Here is a 23,877-nt window from a genome sequence, read left to right on the forward strand (position 1 = left end):
ATTACTTAATATTACTTATAATACTTAATAACTTTATGGCCAATCCCTTGACATTGGTCAGAAGACAGGGGAATGAGAAATTTCCAATACTGAAAAAATAAACCTTTTAGGGATTTCAATAACATTTTTACACCGTGAAGGGTAAATACCTTAAAGCTCCAACTTTTTTTAGTTGTTTTATAAAGAGGAGTGAATGGTTAGAACCTCTGTCAATTTTTTCCTGCTTATGTCCCCATGGGGGAGATTTTATCTGATTTCCTTTTTCATGACAGTGGGAATCTAGGACAGCAAGTACTGTAGGACTTTAAAGTATGACTAAAAGCAAAACTTATTTTTTTCGTTTTGAACAGAGTGGAGCTAGATTAGAACACCTATTAGGTTTTATTTCTGTCTGTGTTCCTGTAAGGAAGATTCATCCTCTCTATTTGACCTGTTTCTCATTACCATTGTAAGTAAAAGGAAATCCCAAAAGTTATGTTGTCCCCAGAAAAGCAATAAAGGGGAAACTAGTTGTGTTGACCTTGGAGGCCGACAGGAATTCCCTTAATTTGCAGGGATTTCCTCTTACTTCCTGTTTTGGCTATGAGACAGGAAGTGAAAGTGGGGGACACAAATGGCAAACAAAATCTGGCAGGGATATAACCCTCCATTACTCTCTTCATTGCTCTAAGAGGGAAAAAGGGTCTGCCTATAGTTCTACTTTAAGCTCATACTGCTGACTTTTATCATATATTACCCTTTAATGAAAACGCAATTCTATTTTTACTAACGGCTTCGCAATCATCCATAAACGTCCCTCTCTTTAATGTCTTTCAGTGAAAATGCGAATATTGACCTTTAACAGGGACCTTCTGGCTGTCAATGACACTGTAAGTTAAACTGTATCATGAAATTAATCTGCAAGGGAGAGTTCTTGATTGCTATAATCGCTTTAATAAAAACTTGCCTTAATGATTGATGAAAACTGGAACTAAAGGGTTTAAAGCAAATCTTTCTTATTAATCTAAGGCAAACCTACTCTCATTTTGGGGTAGGCACCTTCTGGTACTTTAACTCACCTTTAGGCTCCATGTACACGGGACGTTGTAAATGGCCGTTTAGGAGCAGTTGGGCGTTTTTTTCAGAAGCCCCTGAACCCATCTACATTTTATCTTATCTGTCCATGTACACAGGGTCGTTTACAGTCATTTGCAGGCAGTTGAGTTCAGGGACGTTTTTTGGAACGCAATTATTTGCATCCGAACGTGTGTTTCCCGGCGTTTCAAACGCAGAAACGCGGCCGAACGTGACCAAACGCGACCGAACGTGATGATGTCATCGGGAGGTCCCGCCCCCTCATGTCGCAGATGACGTCATCTGCGACATGAGGGGGCGGGGCCTCCCGATGACGTCATCAGTGCCATGCCCACAATGGCTATATAACAAGCTGCAGAGACCGGAGACCGTCATAATCACCGGAGACATCGTCGGAGGAGGACCGGAGGAAGAAGAAGAGAAGAGCCGAGGGCAAAAGAGCAGAAGAGCGGACAGCAAAAGAGCAGAAGACCAGAATACCAGGAGAGGGAGAAGACCAGAGCAGAGAACAGATGAAGATTTTTAATAAACTTTGCAAAACGTCTCCTGTCGTTATTTACATACACTGCCTTTTATGGGGTGAATGGGTAGGGGAACAGTGTACCCCATACCCATTCACATAGGGAGGGGGTCCAGGATCTGGGGGGCCCCCTTGTTAAAGGGGGCTTCCAGATTCGGATGAGCCCCCTGCCCACAGACCCCCACAACCACCGGCCAGGGTTGTGGGGATGAGGCCCTTGTTCTCATCAACATGGGGGCAAGGTGCTTTGGGGTGGGGGGTGCAGAGCTCCCCCTGCCCCAAAGCACCAACACCCCCCCCCCATGTTGAGGGCATGTGGCCTGGTATGGTTCAGGGGGGGTGGGGCCGCTCACTCATCCCCTCCCCCTTCCTGCCCTACCGGGCTGCATGCTCGGATAAGGGTCTGGTATGGATTTGGGGGGGACCCCACGCCGTTTTTTCGGCGTGGGACTACCCTCAAATTCCATACCAGACCCAAAGGGCCTGGTTTGGAACCTGGGGGGGACCCCCACGCAGTTTTTTTTCCCATTTTTGGCGTGGAGTTCCCCCTCAAGATTCTCACAGCGCAAGTCGAGCCGCAAATCGGATCATCCTGATCCGACTTGCGGTGCGACTTCCATTCAAATCAATAGGCTCCCATAGGGAACCATTGATTTTGAATGGAGGCAGAAAAAACGCTGCTAAAAGTAACATGGCCAAACGTGCAATAACGCAAATGAAAAAGCTACTGAAAGCACATTTAACAGCTGCTTTTTCCCGGCGTCAGAACTAGCTTTGCAGCACGTTTTTTCTAACGTCCCGTGTACATGGAGCCTTAGCATTTAGCATGCCCCTGTAAAGTAATTTATAGCCAATAATACCCAGTGTTAATGGTAATTGCACAAACTCTTCAGGCAATGTAAAGGAATAGTCCACAAAAAGTAATTAGACAATTCCTTTGCATTTGTTTGAGAAAGGTAAAATTTGCTCCCCTTTCATCTAGCTTTCATAAATGGTTTTCGATTGATATTTATTTTATTTTTATGTTAACAAGTTTTATAAACTCCTGTTTTTATATGTTTTTTTTTTATTATTTATATGATTTTTATTTTACAAGTAATATATTAATACACAGTGCATTAAGGAATAGCTCTTCAAGTAGTGCCTGCCTACTCAACCAGAAGGTCCTGCCTACACAAGATTGCTTTTTGACAGAGATGGCAATTTTTTGAAAAAAAAAAAATGTTGCTTGGATCCATAAAACTGGAAATGATGTCCCATGCATGCACAGATTTTGACTCTAAACTGCCAACCAATAGCAAGCAAATTTTGTTGATTATATGGGCACCATTGCCACGAATACAGAAAAAAGTGGGCACTCATGGTCACACAGGGGTGGGAAAAAGAATGAACAGATGTGCGGCAGACCTGGAGGTGAGGACAAAACAATAAATACCTACAATCAGGACTTTTTTTCAGCGGGAACGTGGGGAACGCAGTTCTGGCACCTCCAGCACTGATTGCATGTAATGGCAAAGGTTGGTGGGGATGTGCTGGAAGGTCTATTGTTGCTTGCTACTGGGGGATCATTGTCGCTGGGGGATCCATTGTTGAGGGGGGGTCTACTGTTGCTGGCTGCTGGAGGGTCTATTGATGCTGGCTGCTAAGAGATCTATTGTTGCTGGGGTGGATTTATTGTTACAGGTGGCTACTATGTTGTGGGGGTTCTGTTGATGCTGGGGGGCGTTTTTTTTTTTTGTTGTTTGCTGCTTTTTGTGTTATTATTAACAAATTTCTTACAAATTGACTAGCACCACAAAATGATAGTTGGTTCTGTAATCTATAAAAGTATCAGTATTGGGAGGTTGTCAGGGGGTGGAACCAAGGGACAATGCTTGGAGGTGGGTAGGGTGTAGCGACAAGGAATGACTTGGAAGGGGGGAGTACCTGCACCTATTCTCTGGGAGAAAAAAGTCCTGCCTACAATGAAGCGAACAAAAAAGGGGAAATGCCAAAATATTTTGTAGACCGGTGTTCGCTAAAGAAAGAGCCACTATAAAGACACTGTGCTACAGTTGCTTTGTGTGCCTATATAGGACTCTTATGCTGGCCTTCGGTGTCATTCAGCATCCATTCAGGAGAGGGAGAAGTTGGGCATGAGGAACTTGAGACCACATGCCACACTGAACTTTGAGAAATGTAGTGTGGGAAGAAGATATTGCATAAGAATAGATAGAGTGATGGACTACAACTCCCAGATATAGACTCTTAACAGGAGGGGAAAAGAACAATTTTTCTTCTGGATTTTAGAGAGAGAACTTTCTCTTACTGTGAGGGGTTAGGCGTGTACACATCACTATCCCGGAGTCGACACTAACCTGCTACAAGCCTGCAGCCTAACACAGAAGCCAGGGTGCTGTTAATCTGCATGCTGAGGTCTGGACTCTGGAGTCACTCTAGGCAAATCCAGAAGTGAGCTGACATCTAAACAGCAGAACCAGAGCTGCTGTATCGCTGGGACTGGTGAGAGGGCATTGCTGCCATTGATCTATTGCTGCTAGCAAAGATTGAGCACATAGGGACTGAATATTGAGCATGCAAACCTTTCTAGGACTGCACTTGTATGCAGCATCATAAAGACTGGGCTCCAATGCTAGCCGGCTGAAGAACTAGGGCAAAGGACTGTCTCCTTGGATAGCTGCTCTACAAGGACTTCACTTGCTGCCTATAGAAAGGGGTGCCTCTGCAGTAAGGACTGAGTTTTAGCATATTCATTCATATAGAGTGCACTCCAAGCAGTATAGTATACTAGTCACAGAAAAGTTACTACAGCACTGATTAACATTGCTGTTTATGTTATCTGTACCATTGTTTAATGCTGATTTGCATATTACCAGGTATACTGTAGATTATTCTAACCATATAGATCTTTATTCTAAAATACTACAATATGGTCACACCTTTGTCTAGATAGTTGTGTTGGCCTTACACTCCATTTATTCCCATATGTACCTATTGCCATATACTTCAATCTGTTACAATATAAAGAACTTCTTTATTTTTAACCAGTCTGGTGTTTGCTTCCTGATACTTAACTAGCGTGTATGCAGCATATTTATACTTGTGCTAGTATTGGTGGTGTAATATCCTTTTATGCTTAACCTGGTTTTCCAGAGAGGCTGAGGTCGTTCACTGAGTCGAAGCAAAGAACAAAGAACCCAGTTTACCAAGTGGCTCCTGGGGGAGAATCACTGCAACTTCAGACTTACAGAAATATTACAAAAATAAACATAATCACCAAAAATCTAATCAATGCACTAGGATGCCCCTGCATCTGTCACTTCCAGTTTCCAGGATGCAAGGAACATATACATTTATATTGGTTTAAAAAAAGGAATGGATTGTCATGTATATACATAGCATCTCTGCCAATAATATAATTATGGATGAAAGTGAAATGTTAGCAGGAAGTTTTTGGTTTGGTTTTTTCTTTTTAATCCTAAACTGTGTAATAATCTTACCTTTTTGTCTCTGTAGTGCCCCCTAGTGGAGATAAGGGTGAGTAAAAAAAAACCCTGTTTTCAAGGGCTTGTGCATAAGAGTATGGTGTATAAGTGTGCTATTTGCTTTTCACATGTATTTGTAAAGCATTTTAGAAGTATTTGCAATGCAAACTTTGAATTTTGGATCTTTTGGAGTAAAGTTTGATAGCATTTGCTACAGTTGCCAAGCTGTATTTCTTTATGAATGCAGGCTGTCTTATTTGGCAGAGTCCGAAGTGCCCCACTTTTATTTTACAATGTAGAGATGAGCTTGGTCATCCTCTGAACTCACCTCTAGTTGAACTCCCAACGTACATAGAATACTCTGGTTGAAAAATGACAGAACGATGATTTTTTGTGGACACCCAAGCCCATCCCTACAAAATCAAAAACAAATTTAAAGCATGTTGTACTTTTAACAACTAGCTGACTGCCCAGTGTATGTTAACTCCAATGTTGCTCACACATATATCATTCAAACCCAACATTTGATGGCTCAACATTTTTTACATGTGGTCATCTGTTTGAATACACTCACATCCAAATCTAAATGACACAATTATTCACCTTCCAAACTAAAATGCTCCCTGCATGGCCCACAAAGGCACTTGAAGGAGAACTCAAAAAAGCTAAATTCAGTAGCACACCAGTACAGGGAACAGCTATTTACCTTTATCTACTTTTTGGTTCTTTTGGATGATGTTGGCTTGCAGTAGGAAACAAAACTGGCCTGCAATGGATCCCAATCATTTTTAAAACTTTTGTTCCCACTCTGACTGGCCAACAACCCCCCCCCCCCAGTCCACCTCCTTAAAGGCATAGAGGGAGATTTACTAAAACTGGGCACAGAAAATCTGGTGCAGCTGTGCCTAGTTAGTAACCAGTTGGCTACTAGATGTTATTGTCAAAGCTCCAATGAACAAGCAGAATTTAGAAGCTGATTGGTCAGTATGAACAAATGCACCAGATTCTCTGGGCTTCAGTTTTAGTAAATATCCCCCAAAGTCTACCTTGGGACCATGTTTCATGTTACACCCATATGTATCCCCAACCCCCCCCACACTCAAACTGACCCCTCTCCCTTCTTACCAAAGTTGTGAGGTGGAAAGACAACAATGTGTTGTGGGGCCGAACTGTGGCTGTGTATGAATGAATGGACATGCAGAGCAGTGGCTTGGGAGCGAGCCTGCCTGGGTGCCCCATAGCAAGGAGGGAGGGGTCAGGAGCACCAGCAGGGGATCCGAGCAGAGGAGCTAAGTATAACATGTTTGTTATTTTAATGTAAAAAAAAAAAATCAAAGCTTTAATATTCTTTAATAAATTAATATTTTTCTTTTTTGTAAGATGGGTTAACTTAATATACTTGTGCAAGAGGTGTATTATATCTTTAACTACTTTAAGATGCTTTCATCTGCTGTTCGGTATTTGCAATACAAACTGCAACTGTGTTGTAGCTCATAAGAGATCACTGGCAATTAACCTGATACAGTAGAATGAAAAATTTCAACAGAATTTTATAATAAGTAGACTTTGCCTTTATCATTACACTTTGTGCTTTATTGACTGTTTCTTTTGACTTTATTATCTCCTATGTATTAGATAAAGGAATATTTGTGTACATGGTATTATGTTTTTCTTTTTAGGATCCAAACCTAAATCGCATTGGTCAGTGGTTAAACCTAATACCCAATAAAGGCATGATTGATCTGTCCTTTCCACTGGATTCAGAGTCACAGCTGGGAATCTATACGATCATTGCTCCCAGTGCTCAGCAGGAGTTCCATGTGTCAGAATACGGTGAGGGATTTGTAATTTATATATTGGATTTATATTTTTATCAAGGGAAATGGGATTTAAATTGCAACATCTGGGATCACATATAGACAGATACGATAACTCTTTTAAAACATACCAATTTTTTTTTATCATTTATACATGATAAAAATTTTGGCCTGAACAGGCCTATATAAAAATGCATTTTTGTTAGAAGGGTGCCATTAATTCTACCAAGTAATTGATTTTAGCTTTTGTCAAAAGTACAACTGCACGTGTACGAAACCCTTATTGATGCATTTTTTAGAATAGGGTCTATGAGTGGTGCTTAGACATTATCAATTATAGCAGTCATAGTAAAGAATAAATGGGCTTTTCCAGTATGGGATACCATAACCCAATTGTAATGTATGATGGACTTTTACGGTATCCAACACAATTTTTATAGTAAAATCAATTTCCTTTTATTTACATTACAATTTAAAAAAAAGGTAAGTAAAACTTGTATTGCACAAAATCGCAATTATACATTGCTTCATTGTTCTAGAACCTCCCCAACCCACGCCTATCTGTACCGGGGAATACCTGTATGCCCTATATACAGTATGTTAATATTTAAACTCATATATTCCAATATCAATAATATTACAGCAGATTAGGTGAAGGGGTGGGGATCTAATTCAACTAAATTTCATTCCTTCAAGAGTACCAAATGAGGTCAATTCTGTAGCAAAAGGAGAGGCACAATATTTACAATATAATAATCCAGCATACAGTATTCCAAAAAGATAAAAGCATCTACCAATAAGGTGCTACTGTTTACATACTACTTACAGTGCATTGCGAATGTATTCGGCCCCCTTGAACTTTTCAACCTTTTGCCACATTTCAGGCTTCAAACATAAAGATATAAAACTGTAATTTTTTTTGAAGAATCAACAACAAGTGGGACACAATCATGAAGTGGAACAAAATTTTTTGGATATTTCAAACTTTGTTAACAAATAAAAAACTGAAAATTGGGCATGCTAAATTATTCAGCCCCTTTACTTTCAGTGCAGCAAACTCTCTTCAGAAGTTCAGTGAGGATCTCTGAATGATCCAATGTTGACCTAAATGACTAATGATGATAAATAGAATCCACCTGTGTGTAATCAAGTCTCTGTATAAATGCACCTGCACTGTGATAGTCTCAGAGGTCCATTTAAAGCGCAGAGAGCATCATGAAAAACAATGAACACACCAGGCAGGTCCGAGATACGGTTGTGGAGAAGTTTAAAGCCGGATTTGGATACAAAAAAATTTCCCAAGCTTGAAACATCCCAAGGAGCACTGTGCAATCGATAATATTGAAATGGAAGGAGTATCAGACCACTGCAAATCTACGAAGACCTGGCCGTCCCTCTAAACTTTCAGCTCATACAAGGAGAAGACTGATCAGAGATGCAGCCAAGAGGCCCATGATCACTCTGGATGAACTGCAGAGATCTACAGCTGAGGTGGGAGACTCTGTCCATAGGACAACAATCAGTCGTATACTGCACAAAGTTGACCTTTATGGAAGAGTGTCAAGAAGAAAGCCATTTCTTAAAGATATCCATAAAAAGTGTTGTTTAAAGTTTGCCACAAGCCACCTGAGAGACACACCAAACATGTGGAAGAAGGTGCTCTGGTCAGATAATACCAAAATCAAACTTTTTGGCAACAATGCAAAATGTTATGTTTGGCGTAAAAGCGACACAGCTCATCACCCTGAACACACCATCCCCACTGTCAAACATGGTGGTGGCAGCATCATGGTTTGGGCCTGCTTTTATTCAGCAGGGACAGGGAAGATGGTTAAAATTGATGGGAAGATGGATGGAGCCAAATACAGGACCATTCTGGAAGAAAACCTGATGGAGTCTGCAAAAGACCTGAGACTGGGACGGAGATTTGTCTTCCAACAAGACAATGATCCAAAACATAAAGCAAAATCTACAATGGAGAGAATATTCACAAATAAACATATCCAGGTGTTAGAATGGCCCAGTCAAAGTCCAGACCTGAATCCAATCGAGAATCTGTGGAAAGAACTGAAAACTGCTGTTCACAAACGCTCTCCTTCCAACCTCACTGAGCTCGAGCTGTTTTGCTAGGAGGAATGGGCAAAAATTTCAGTCTCTCGATGTGCAAAACTGATAGAGACATACCCCAAGCGACTTACAGCTGCAATCGCAGCAAAAGGTGGCGCTACAAAGTATTAACTTAAGGGGGCTGCACGCCCAATTTTTCAGTTTTTTATTTGTTAAAAAAGTTTGAAATATCCAATAAATTTCGTTCCACTTCATGATTGTGTCCCACTTGTTGTTGATTCTTCAAAAAAAATTGCAGTTTTATATCTTTATGTTTGAAGCCTGAAATGTGGCAAAAGGTCAAAAAGTTCAAGGGGGCCAAATACTTTCGCAATGCACTGTACATACACAGAATGTGTGTAAATAGTAGCACCTTATTGATAGATGTTTTTGGAATACTATATGCTGGATTATTACATTTTATATATTGTTCCTCTACTTTTGCTACAGAATTAGAATACATGAAGATTAGGATACATCCATCTTCATTTAATAATCCATATTGCATATATTACTATTAATCTGGAACAGATGTATAATCTGGGGCTCAAGTGTAATGATCTTTGCCCATGCTATTGTAATTATATTTCATATTGTGATGTTTAGTTCTGCTCGGTACTGTCAAAACAGATGGTATGGCATATTGTATCAATGGTTGTCAAATATGTTGTATTGGGTAAGATTCTTATTATTCTGCCATTGTTGGACTCTCCTTCCTAAAATGTGGATGCATGACTCTCAAACTGAATCAAGGTTTTAAGTACTTTCTGAGCACCAAAGGGTGGGAAGCAGTGGAACTTACATTACTGTGCAACACGTTTAGGCAAGTGTGAAAAAAATTGTGTAAATTAGGAATCCTTTCAGAAATTGAAGTGTTAATGATTTATTTTTATCAATTAACAAAATGGAAAGTAAATGCCCAGAAAACAAATCAGATCAATATTTGACGTCAACACCCTTTGCCTTTAGAACAGCATCAATTCTTCTAGGTACACTTGCACACAGTTTTTGAAGAAACACGACAGGTAGGTTGTCCAAACATCTTGGACAACTAACTACAGATCTTCTGTGGATGAAGGCTGCCTCAAATCCTTCTCTCTTTATATAATCCCAGACAGACTCAGTGATGTTTGGATCAAAACTCTGTGGGGGACAAACCATCACTTCCAGCACTCCTGTTCTTTATGCTGAAGATAGCTCTTAATAACATTAGCTGTATGTTTGGGGTCCTTGCCCTGCTGCAGAATACAGTATATTTGAAACAATTCACACACCACTTTGATGGTATGGCATGATGGATAATGTCTGCCTGTATTTCTCAGCATTAAAGACACCATTGATCCTGACCAAATCTCCAACTCCATTTTGCAGAAATGCAGCCCCATACTTGCAAGGAACCTCCACCATGTGTCACTGTTGCCTGCAGACATTTATTATCATACCACTGTCCAGCCCTTTGGAGAATAAACTGCCTCCTGCTACAGCCAAATATTTCAAATTTTGGCTTATTAGTCCAGAGCAACTGTTGCCATTTTTCTGCACCCCAATTCCTATGTTTTTGTGCATAATTGAGCCACTTATCCTTGTTTCCACATCTGAAGTATGGCTTTTTGGCTGCAGATCTTCCATGAAATTCTGTGCTGATGGCACTGCTGGACATCTTCCAGGATCGAAGCAAAGTAAGCATGTTGTATCTTTCATCTGCTGCACTAAGTTTCCTTGGCTGACCACTGCATCTATGGTCCTCAGTATTGCCTGTTTTTTTTTTTGTGCTTCTTCAAAAGAGCTTGAACAGCATATCTTGAAACCCCAGTCTGCTTTGAAATCTTTGCCTGGGAGAGACCTTGCAGATGTAGTATAACTACCTTGTGTCTTGTGGTGCCCAGTCTTGCCATGATGTATGACCTGTGAAATAAAACGGTCTTCCACAACCTCATCTTAGTAGCAGAGTTTGGCTGTTGCTCACCCAGTTTTAAGCCTCTTACGTGGCTGTTTCTGTTTCAGTTAATGACTGTGTTTCAACCTACATAGGTTTATGATTAGCAAATTACACCAAGCCAGCGTTACTGATCATCAATTTCATGACTGTATTGCTCCAAAATATTTGGCTTTGTGCAAGTCTACAAAGTGTGCAAGTGTTGATGCTGGTTTGAAGGCAAAGGGCAATCACACCAAATATTGATTTTATTTAGACTTTTCTTCTGTTCGTTCACATTGAATTATGTAAACTGATAAAAATAAACAATTAAAATTTATATTTTTGAAAGCATTTCTACTTTACAGCATTTCTTTACACCTGTTTAAAACATTTGCACAGTACTGTATATCCCCTGGGTTTGTCCAGCAATCCTGGGGATTGTGGCAACAGGAATTAAAGTGACACTAAACTCTGGTTAAAAAAACAGCCCCCCTCCCCCTCACCACAATAAGAAAAAAAAAAAGTCAGCAGCTACAAATACTGTAGTTGCTGACTTTTAATAAGTAAGCAATTGGTAAAGGTCTTTGTGTAGCACCTGTAAAGAGGTAGTCCTTATTTCCAACTCTTCAGCCAGCTAGCATTGGGGCCCAGTTGCATCATTGGTGCACATGAGAATAGTCCCAGTCAAGCCTGGAGGCAATGCTGGAAGGCTGTATGGTTAGTTCCTTATTGACCCAGTCTTTCTAACAGCAGATAGCAAATCCCCACAGCAGCAGCTCACACCTGTCCCAGTGATATAGCATCTCACCATCCTGTAAAAAACAGTGATTAGTCCACTTTCTGCTCTGCACCCAGGTGACTTTGGCTGTTGGCACCTCCGACTCAGCACGCAGGATCCCACTCAGGCCACTGATATGCAGCAGTGGTGGTGCACACTGGAAAATGCTCTGTACTCTCCAATCTCCCCACAGCAAGAGGAAACTGTGTCCTGCACAACCTGAGAAAATGCAACTAATTCCCCTCCTCCTGGCAATCTCTCACTGGGAAATGCCATTTAAAAGCTCTTAATTACAGTAGAGTCTCTCTCCTCTGGCTTATAGGTCCCCTACAGTTCCCACAGTGAAGGGTTGTTTGACTTAGGCTATTGAACTCTTCTTGCTCATCAGCTCCCTCCTCTTGCTAATATAGCTGTTACCAGTTCAGCACCACAGGGCAGCAGCTATAGAGCAGCTGCAGCCAGTATTGCTCTCTATTCTTAGCCAAGCACCTGGCTGCATTTGGCAAATTTTGGAATGTTGATAGATCATTGTAATAGTTTTTTCTATCATGTTTAATCGCAGCATTTCTTTCACATTTTTTATCACTTTCTGCATGGTTATTTTGTCAGAGCTGCCAAAATTTGAAGTTCTTGTTCTGCTTCCTGCTGTGGTCACTGTCCTGATGAAAACCTTTCCTTTACAAATATGTGGAAGGTAAATCTGATTTTTTTTTCTTGATATGTACATTTTGTATTAGAGGTACACTTATTAAGTAAAATTGATGTAAGGGAAAGATTACCCATCATAGGCAGGGCAGCAAATAAAAAAATACTAATTATGTTAACATTAAAGAAATACTGTACATAATGACACTAGCTGGAACCTGAATCAAATTCCAGTGTTGAGAATAGAAAGTCTGGAATGATAATGGTGCTGATAATGTTATCAAACTTATCACAGTATTTATTGCACCTCCAAGATGGTGGCTGTTGCGTTTAAATCTTAGCAGTCCAGGCAGATTTAAAAACACTTTTTTATTTAAATAATATATTTGTTAAAAACTATCAATATATGTATTTTTACATAGAATTGGCATAAATATTGTACTAATATGGGGAGAGGGATGAGCAGAACTCTGAGCCAGTCAAAGTTTTATTACTTTGGACATTTTTGTAAGCCGACAGTTTGAATAGAAGGAAGGATGACCATCAGTGTGCTGCTTCTTCTTTATTTTCCCATCACAACAGGATAGCAAGTTGGTATAGTTGAGGAAAAATAGATCACTGACTAGAGGTGCACCGAACGGAAATGTTGGTGCCGAAACAGAAAATTCAGGATGCACTTGTCTGAAACCGAAAATTACAGTTTTTAAAAATTTTAATATTTTTATATATAATTGTACTATTATCATACCTTTTGAATATGAATTTATTGTCAGCCATTATCGGAACCTTTAGCACAAGAAAAGCTCAAGAAGAATGCATCCCTTTAAATTCTATGTACAGTGGGTACGGAAAGTATTCAGACCCCCTTAAATTTTTCACTCTTTGTTATATTGCAGCCATTTGCTAAAATCATTTAAGTTCATTCTTCTTCCTCATGAATGTACACATAGCACCCCATACTGACAGAAAAACACAGAATTGTTGACATTGTTGCAGATTTATTAAAAAAAAAAACTGAAATATCACATGGTCCTAAGTATTCAGACCCTTTGCTCAGTATTTAGTAGAAGCCCCCTTTTGCTCTAATACAGCCAGGAGTCTTTTTGGGAAAGATGCAACAAGTCTTTCACACCTGGATTTGGGGATCCTCTGCCATTCCTCCTTGCAGATCCTCTCCAGTTCTGTCAGGTTGGATGGTAAACGTTGGTGGACAGCCATTTTTAGGTCTCTCCAGAGATGCTCAATTGGGTTTAAGTCAGGACTCTGGCTGGGCCATTCAAGAACAGTCACGGAGTTGTTGTGAAGCCACTCCTTCGTTATTTTAGCTGTGTGCTTAGGGTCATTGTCTTATTGGAAGGTAAACCTTCGGCCCAGTCTGAGGTCCAGAGCACTCTGGAGAAGGTTTTTGTCCAGGATATCCCTGTACTTGGCCGCATTCATCTTTCCCTCGATTGCAACCAGTCGTCCTGTCCCTGCAGCTGAAAAACACCCCCACAGCATGATGCTGCCACCACCATGCTTCACTGTTGGGACTGTATTGGACAGGTGATGAGCAGTGCCTGGTTTTCTCCACACATACCGCTTAGAATTAAGGCCAAAAAGTTCTATTGTAGTCTCATCGGACCAGAGAATCTTATTTCTCACCATCTTGGAGTCCTTCAGGTGTTTTTCATATGTCTTACACTGAGGAGAGGCTTCCGTCAGGCCACTCTGCCATAAAGCCCCGACTGGTGGAGGGCTGCAGTGATGGTTGACTTTCTACAACTTTCTCCCATCTCCTGACTGTATCTCTGGAGCTCAGCCACAGTGATCTTTGGGTTCTTCTTTACCTCTCTCACCAAGGCTCTTCTCCCCCGATAGCTCAGTTTGGCCGGACGGTCAGCTCTAGGAAGGGTTCTGGTCGTCCCAAATGTCTTCCATTTGAGGATTATGGAGGCCACTGTGCTCTTAGGAACCTTAAGTGCAGCAGAAATCTTTTTGTAACCTTGGCCAGATCTGTGCCTTGCCACAATTCTGTTTCTGAGCTCTTCAGGCAGTTCCTTTGACCTCATGATTCTCATTTGCTCTGACATGCATTGTGATCTGGAAGGTCTTATATAGACAGGTGTGTGGCTTTCCTAATCAAGTCCAATCAGTATAATCAAACACAGCTGGACTCAAATGAAGGTGTAGAACCATCTCAAGGATGATCAGAAGAAATGGAAAGCACCTGAGTTAAATATATGAGTGTCACAGCAAAGGGTCTGAATACTTAGGACCATGTGATATTTCAGTTTTTCTTTTTTAATAAATCTGCAACAATGTCAACAATTCTGTGTTTTTCTGTCAGTATGGGGTGCTATGTGTACATTCATGAGGAAGAAGAATGAACCTAAATGATTTTATCAAATGGCTGCAATATAACAAAGAGTGAAAAATTTAAGGGGGTCTGAATACTTTCCGTACCCACTGTATGTCTTCATATAGGTCTGTTGTGCTTCTATTGTGGTGTTAAAAATCTTGCTTGCTGCATTTTTGGTCAGCCAAAAAAACTGCACCACACAACACACCTGACCATTGAAATGCATTTAAAATGCATCAATAACGCACCCGTGTTAAATTTTTGATGTGGCTTTTGAGTCACATGACCTATGAAAAACACAAAATAAGCACAGTAAAATCCTGCTAAAATCTCGACAAAATCATGGTAAAATTGTGGCAAAATCACATGCATTTTCGACTCCATTATCAGCACCTTTTTCTCTATCTGCATAATGCAGAAAACACCATTTTCAGCCATCGAAATTTCACTGCATCTCTATCACTGACCTAGCAAAGCAGTCTGACAGGGGTTCCTGTTTGTCTCTACCTACAATACTTTCTATGTCACTGACCTAGAACAAACATGCAGATTAGAAAATCAGAGTGAAGTCTAAACTCCTAATCTGCATGTTTGTTCTAGGTCAATACCCCAACATTCTGAAGGCATTGGATCAGAATGAGTTAGGCAACTGGTATTTTCATGAGCAGAATCCTCTATATTTCTCAGCACAGGGCTCCTTTTAAAATGTAAATTCTGGCATGAAGTGCCAGGGTATAGTCATCTGTTGCCCAAGATGAAGATGACAAACTGTGAATAGCAGCATGCACAGCACGCCATGATGAAATGTATGTATGTTTGTGATAAGCACTGAAAAAGTGCTAATAGTTATGGTACACTTTAGCTAACTGAAGAGTTTAATATCAGTATACAAATATGGGGCTAATATAGGTGAAGGAAAAATGTCACTGGAAGGAATAATGTCCCGGCATCTGTGGTGTTACTAGAATAAAAAAAAAGGCTTTTCATCAGTAGTGTCACTAGAAGGAAAAATGTCCTAGCAATCAGACATGTCACTAGAAAGAAAAATGTCCTTAATTCGATGGTGTCACTTGAAGGAAAAAAAATACCCCTGCGTCTGTTTTGCTAAAAGGAAAAATGGGGCTGCATCTGTGTCTATGGGGAAAAAAATCCCCCTGCACTGGTGGCGTCAGTCTAAGGAGGACTGCTTTGGCACCTATGTACAGTAAGCAGTAAGTGGGGGGGGGCTCTAAGGGGGGTAGGAGGCTGAAGCCTCCTCTTTCTAAAGCAGGGAGAAGAAAAGGGGGCTCTTGGGGGGGGATGCACACCCCCCCCCCCCCATCCACATATCAAGATGGTGCCTGGGGCACGTGCCGTTCCAACCCCTTGTCCCTGCCCTGCAGCATGGTGGAGCTGTATGATAGCTTGCTTGTTTTTCTATGGCCTAGAGAAAGACGTATATTCATTTGACTAAATGTATCAGTTACAAACCACAAACATATTTTTTTCTTATTGACTGGTCACCATTATCTTCACATTACAGGTACACTTTTGGAAAGCCTGTTCAAGGGAAAATCAGTGCCAAACTTTGCCGAATATCATTCTGCTATTACTGGATGGCGATGAAGAACCAGTGCCCCCAGGATATATGCAATGAATACAGAGGACGGGTATGGAACAAAGAAAAGATGAATAACACTAACACCTACACCCTACAAGCTGACATATTCACCATTGTCTGATATGGATGACAAAGTAATATGTGATATTTTTATCTTCCACAACTGACAGACTGATAAAAATGGCTGCTTTGAAGTGGAAGTGCAGACAGAGCCATATAACCTTAATTCCTACAACTACCTCATGAAGTTTGATGCTGAAGCCTCCCTCACAGAGGATGGGACAGGTAATGTATTGTTATAAATGAACTGACACAAATACATGTCCTATGTTTAGAGCACAGCAAATAGTCCCTTTCCAACAGTCTTACCACTAGCTATTTTAAATCCTTTTCAACTTCACCAAGTAATGTGATGCAATTTTATTCCAGACTCTAAGTCACGTAACTAATGGGTGGGGGAGAGTGGAATGCTTGTTTGGAACTGGTATTTGCATTATGATACCCAACTACAGCCATCTTCTAATATGATGACATTTTTTTGTTTAGGTGCAGATGTATAAGTTAGAACATTTTTAAGTTGCCTGTGTCCCCATTGGGGCACAATTTGTCAACTTGACAAATGTCAGATACCACACAAAACAGGAAGGAAGGTGAAATCCCTACCCAACTGGGGCATTGGCAACAATAAAAACTCAATCACTAGTACAGAGAAGAAGGTAAAAACGTTGTCAGGATTTTATTGTGGTTAGTATATTCATAAAAGAGATTTCCCCTCGCTTCCTGTTTAGGCGACAGATGTAAGAATAGGAAGAAAGGGGATAGCCCCTTTATAAGAACATAAACTATTTAGAGCCTGACTGAAAAATTCCCCAGTAGGGACACAGATCTAACCCTCCCTCACTCCATTGAAAAAAGGTTGTATTTGTCCTTACAAGTCAAGCAAAATAGAAAGGTCCAGTGCTAGCCTCCCCTTTTCATGATAGACACATCAGAAACTGGCTTGTGGACATCTGCTTAGTTGTATAGGGTGTGGAGGTACACCGTACATATTCCATGACAGCTTCAATCTCATAATATTCCTGATAGACTTGCATATTCTCAGTTGGTTACACAGATTAAGGAGTACTCTGCATAAGCTCTGTGTTCTCTTTACAGGAATCCGATCCAATGCTACCGGCAGCTGCAAAGTTTCAGCTATGATTACCAAAGTGACCTTTGAAGAAACCGAAGCATCAGATTCTTACTACAAAGCAGGTCTGAGATACAAGGGAAAGGTAAAAACGGACAGCTGGTCACCTGATGCATCAGAAGTGGACTTTTTATTTCGAATTCCACTTAGTGTTCTAAACAGTCCTTCTCTGTTTTGATCTCTGTTCTAGTTAAAACTAGCCGGTGCTGATGGATCACCAATGAAATCTCAGACATTGTATGTAACGGAGAAATATGACTCGGTGATAAAGGAACGTGTGTATGAGACAGATGAGAAGGGAGAAGTGTGTTTTTCATTGGACACAAAGCCATGGAATGGATATCCAGTTTATCTGACAGTGAGTAAGACTTTAGAGGATATTTACAATAACTAGGGCATAGGAAGAATTATTGCAAACCACACAAAAACATCAGGAGTATTTATTTTAGCCATTATAGATGTTCTCACATGTTGGCAAGAAATGCTGTTGTTTCCTGGGACAGGAAATAAAGTCACAGTGGATCTGTCAAGTCTTTCTGCCAAGATTCTTCGTGAGACATATGCCAGTTATTAAACAGTCCAAACCTAAGATCTATCTGTATGGTCTGTGCATAATGACACCTAGGACACAAAAAAGCACTTTGGACTTACATGTACTTTAGAATGTGATTAGCGAGAAAGCACTTGTAGCACACCCCACGTAGAACCTGCAGATGAACATGGATTCCCCCACTCCTGCACAGCCAGGTACACCAAATCTTCACAAGCACCCAAAGTCAGAGAACAGTCCGTAGCTTTGTTTTTGTTTTTTATTAGGGGGGTTATAACTTGGACAGGGATGGGAAGTTATGGGATGCCCACTTGACTTCAACAATCTTCAGGGACAACTTCCTATATACATCTACACTATATTACCAAAAGTATCGGGCGACTGCCTTTAATCTTTTTAGGTATTTATGGACTTTGCTTTGTGCACTGGTCCATATCATTTGTTGGAGGGGGAATTATGGTGTGGGGTTGTTTCAGGGGCTGGGCTTGGCCCCTTAGTTCCAGTGAAGGAAACTCTTAGGGCGTCAGCATAGCAAGACATTTTGGATAATTTCATACTCCCAACTATGTGGGAACAGTTTGGAGATGGCCCTTTCCTGTTCCAATATGACTATCACCATTGCACGAACAAGGTCCATAAAGACATGGATGAGCGAGTTTGGGGTGGAGGAACTTGACTGGCCTACACAGAGTCCTGATCTCAACCGATAGAACACCTTTGGGATAAATTAGTGCGGAGACTGCAAGCCAGGCCTTTTTGTCTAACATCAGTGCCTGACCTCACAAATGCGCTTCTGGGAGAATGATCAAACTTTCCCAAAGACACACTCCTAAACCTTGTGGACAGTCAGAAGAGTTGAAGCTGTTATAGCTGCAAAGGGTGAAGTTCATGTGCGTGTAAAGGCAGGTGTCCCAATACTTTTGGTAATATAGAGTATATACAGTTTCCTTCCTTTCCTCCGGCACACACACTTGTTTTCTCCAGCTGAATCACTCTTGAGATGATCTGACAGGCTCCCAGTCAGATTTAGTAACAGCCCATTACAGGCAGGAACTCGCAGCCCCATTAGATGTAGCTCAGATATAGTTAAACAGCATCTAACTTCTCATCTCTGGCCACCACTCCAGGCACTGCTAGCCCACCTGACTGCAGCTGCCTCTTTCATCAGCCCTCCTGGCTGACTCTCTACATCAGTCCACCTGACTGACTCTTCACCAGCCCACCTGACTGACTCTCAGGAGATCTCTCATCTCATCTCTCTGAGGTATTCTCTGCTCCCTGCCAGCCCATTACTGGGGATTGGTTGAGGCCTCATAAATATGCATGCCAGCTCCACTAAACCCCCACCCTCTAGTTCTAGAAGATTCTCCAACCTTATAGAACAAGAGAAGGTACCAGAGAGCCACCAGGATTAGTCATCCAGCCTTGATTTTTAATGAACCCTAACCCAGATTCCATGGCTCAGGCTTGGCAGTGAGCAAAACTATATTTTACCTATACTAACTTCTAGAACACTTTAGAGGGTGCTACACTCATGGTGTGACTGCATCTATTAGAGTCTATGTGATGAGTCTACCTTCATCTTTCTTTCATATGGAAGTGGGATCATCTGCTGGAAGATGTGCTGTGATTATTGGACTAAACAAATCTAACTACCCAAGGAGGCAACATAAATCTGATGGAAGTTCTAACTTTCAATTCAAAAGTTCTGGCTGCAGTAATTCTGTACAAAAAAATCTATTACTATTTTGACCCAAAGCAAGCAAAGCACACATCCACAGTGGTTAGGTACCCATGGTGCCTGTGAACACAGTTCTTCTGTAAAGTATTGAGCTTAACTGAAAATCCAGGTGCTGTATAATGGGATAAAAGTCCTTTAGCTTAGTTTTATTTTGGATATACTAGTATGTGACCCCAGTGGGACAGATCACCTGAAGTATTAACGTTCATTGGAGATGTTTTAATGCCTATATATATTTTTATATTTAAGTTAATTTCTGTTTAATTTTCTTTCTATTTTTAATCTATATTAGTTTCATTTATTGACTACACCAATTTATTAAAAACTTGTCTTGGCCATCGAAGTTCACTTGGCATTGAGACAATTAATTATTTCCTCTATAATTAAAATGAGGCCTGTAAGAGGAAGTGAGGGTTTATTAGCGCATCATACTCTTTGAGAGGCTTGACACGCATTTCCTTCCGTTTCAGATAGAGGCTTGGAGTTCCAGCTTTAGATAGCAGAAGTTCGGAGACTATGCGGCTAATTGACATGCGCGCTTCAAATTGAGAACGAGGCTTGGTACTCACACACCAACCCGTGCCTCATATTGAAAGCGAGACTTGGTACTTATGTATCAACGCCACTTCGGGCGACATTTGCCATGTGCTATGTACATCCAAAGCAAGGCTTGGCACTCACGCACCGACGCCGTCTTGTCCGCCTATTACAGGAGAGACATGTCTTTACATCTGCCTCCCTCGCCGTTGCAGGTGATTTGTCTAAATTGGGATCATCTTCCCTATATATACGCAATGACAATAATGGATGCATACCCCAGATGAAGTCTTGTTAGTTGAAACGCGTCAGTTCGAGCTCCATTTGTGCCATTGCGTTACATGTGGTCTACAGAAAATTGTATTGTAAGCGCTTTTTTATCTACATAATTACTTTATCAATGCCTCATTGTGACTTGGCAGTCCCCCTACTGAGCTCTCTCCATTCTCGGTGGAAGTAGAACATTTAGGGGTGTGGAGAGCAAAGTGGAAAGTGATGTGAAAGATTGCAACTACCTTCTCCCCTTCCATACTAGGTGTATATATGCCAATGCCTCTATTGACCCAATAGGCATATGCTAAACTGGGTCCATTTGTTCCAGTAAGCCTCCTTGATGTTGGTGCTGGTTGATCTATTCACTGTTACTCAACATTCACTTGGATCACTTATCGAAGATTCACATTTTCACATCAGTCTGGACTTTCTGATTTGTGGAACTTTTTTCCTTCTTTCTTTCTCATTACTCCTAAATGTCACGGTGCATTTACCTTGTACCATTGTGCCATTTTTTAGCTCACTGCATTATATGTATTATGTTTCATTACCTTTGTTTAGATAAGAGATATTGGTCATTTTAATTATTCACTATTTTTTATACACATTTATTTGTTCACTAGATTTATCTAGGATACACTAGTGCCACACATTTTGCTATAATTTTGTATACAGATTGTCTTCTGCTGTGCTGGCTGCTCTCCTTGACTTTTTAGCGTGGTATTATTTGTTTTTTTTTACATGTGAAAAAGTATGTTAGAGGCAGGCTGAGCAAACAGGCAGGCAAAGCAGATTAACATCCTGAGGTTTGTGTACAAAATCTGACTGGTTAAGCATTGCTAGCTGTCAGAATGTCCTAGAAAAACAGCTGTAATCTGACTGGCTTCTATAGACAATGCAGACATTTTTATTTGTTACCCAAGAGACCCATTGGGAGAGTCTCTTCAGAAGAATTAAATAATATTTCTGTAAAGAATTGAATTTAGGGTGTAGAGAGTCTAATTCAGAAATGTGTTACTTTCTAGGCTTCGTACGAGAAGAAAAAGGCAGAGCGGGTCTATGGAATTCTCAATCCCTACAGTGCTGATGCACATCTGACCCTGAGTTCATTTAGCTCTTCCACCAACAGCTTCATAAAGGTTCAACCATCAGACTATGCCCTAACATGTGACCAAAAGAATTCAATAGAGATTGACTACCTCATCAGGGGCAGTGAGATGATGACGCAAGATAATACTTTGGATTTCCATTATATGGTATAAACACATTTTGTTAATTTTCACACCGTGGTATTGACATACAAATACTGAAAATGCTGAGGTCCAGTTCACCTGAAAGTGATATTTTATATGTAGGTAGAACCAATCCACCTCATGGCTTCATAAAAAATGTTGGATGCTTGAAAGTTAAGATTTCTTTGCCATAATTCCTGATCATGCTGCTGTCCAACTGAAGCATTTAGGTGTTGCCATCAGAACGTTAAAATGATAACAACTTGCAGGCAGGAATTCTCCTCAAACAGATGGCTTGGCTAGTTTACTGGGGTTTAGGAGCAAAAGGACAGACCTGACAGTCCTGGGTCTCAAGCACATAGTCCACTGTTATGGTTACCGTGTGGTCACATTAACATTTAATGCATTCTCTTATTCATGCCAAGTCTTTCAGGAGCTCTCAAAACTCTATACAGGTCTATTATGTAAATCTCAATTAGCCCCCGAGGTACAGAGCTTGGGCCTAATGCCTTTGACATGTCAATATTGGCTTTAGCCTATATGCATGGCCAGGTCCATACCTCCTGCCTGTTAAATGACTTTATATGGACCACAGGGTATCTAAAACCCATAGACATGGTGCTATTGTTACCTAATCTGGGCAATAACTATCATGACTAAGGACAACAGCAGACTATAGCAAACACCTTTGCCCATTTGTTATCATAGGAACATGTGATATTCCACAACAATATCAGTAGATATTATTTCCCTCATGTCAAACTGATATAGGTGCTCTGTCACCAATCTCAATAAACATGAAAATGGGCATTGAGGCATTCCTGATTTGCATGTTTATGATATGCACATGACTGCTTTAGGTTTGCATGGTCTGCTCTGCAAAGCGAATACATTCCTAATGGTCTGCGTAGGACCATGTGCTTCAGGTGTCCCTCTTTTTCATGTCAGAAAGTTGTGAGGTAACAGCAACCCACAACTCTCTCTAGCTGCCCAAATTTCCACTTAGTGTACAAAAATCAAGAACATTTTAGTCTATGGAATGCTAGAACCAGAAGCAAAGAAAACAACCGTTGCAACATTATCCATACCTGAAGCAGGCAACATACATCTTATATTGAGAATATCTGGAAAGGTTGCTAACAGGAACCCAAACATTATTGCAAATGAGATATGCTGGCATTTTTCTATTTCCCAGTTTCTAATTCATTTTTAAATATTTTTTTTCTGAAGGCTGTTTCAAAGGGGAACCTTGTGTTGAATGGCGAGGTGAAAATCAGCATTAACAGAAGTTCTGGTAACTTGTTCCTTTTTCTTTTTGTTTGTATCAATGTAGATTGATAGAGAGCCATTGTTAAAGATCAGTCATTTAAATGCAAAAAAAAAAAAAATGCAAACCATTTCAAAGATCCATCAGTTGGGGTGAATACATTCACATTTGCAGGCGTAGATGCACTGGGCAAGCACTGGAAACATTTCCAATATGGAGACTTACACTGCTTAAGTATCCTTAAAGTTTAAACTATAACTAAAGCCAAATATTTTCTTTTCATTTTGGATGGATTAGGGAATGGTGAAAACCACCCCGTCAGGTTTTTCCGTCTGTACCCCGTTGGGGAGATTTTCCTTAATGTCCTGTTCTGTAGAGACAACAGAAATTGAGGGAAAATCTCTCCAACAGTCACCTGAAAGAGTGTCCTCATTGAAAGATTTTTCCTCCATACCTGCTGTTCTGGTGGCAACTCTTAATATTGGTTTCTCCCTTACTTTCAGTCCCAGTCACAGCGGTCATTAGAACAAATCGGGAGAGAGTGTATCTAATGGGTCACCAACGACAATAAAAACCTGACAAGTTATAACCTTTTACCAGTCTTTTCAAAACGAATATAAATAATATTTTTGGCTTTAGATGCATTTTAACTGTGCACGAGCAATGGAGGCCTCCATCATGTAAAATTGAAAAACATTTTGCCAAATGTTAGGGTGGTCAGTCTAGTAACATACTATATATAAATACGACATTACATAAAGCAGGATTCCCTTTACAAATACATTTCAAAGTGGAACTTTACTC

General features: G+C 40.6%; 1 protein-coding gene across 1 annotated transcript in view; it reads left to right on the forward strand.

Annotated features, from left to right (window-relative positions):
• The window catches only part of LOC309563585 (alpha-2-macroglobulin-like protein 1), a 124,258-nt gene that overhangs the window by 12,104 nt on the left and 88,277 nt on the right, over positions 1-23,877 (forward strand). The window contains exons 4-13 of the mRNA XM_082268052.1: positions 817-869; positions 5,111-5,131; positions 6,759-6,912; positions 12,308-12,392; positions 16,207-16,333; positions 16,455-16,569; positions 17,440-17,558; positions 17,664-17,831; positions 21,600-21,830; positions 23,037-23,100. Coding sequence (XP_082124178.1) covers positions 817-869; positions 5,111-5,131; positions 6,759-6,912; positions 12,308-12,392; positions 16,207-16,333; positions 16,455-16,569; positions 17,440-17,558; positions 17,664-17,831; positions 21,600-21,830; positions 23,037-23,100 — 1,137 coding nt within the window. The remainder of the gene's footprint in view (positions 1-816; positions 870-5,110; positions 5,132-6,758; positions 6,913-12,307; positions 12,393-16,206; positions 16,334-16,454; positions 16,570-17,439; positions 17,559-17,663; positions 17,832-21,599; positions 21,831-23,036; positions 23,101-23,877) is intronic.

This window comes from Pelophylax lessonae (assembly GCF_965119305.1).
Source record: "Pelophylax lessonae genome assembly, chromosome: 9".
In the NCBI taxonomy this organism is placed as follows: Eukaryota; Metazoa; Chordata; class Amphibia; order Anura; family Ranidae; genus Pelophylax; species Pelophylax lessonae.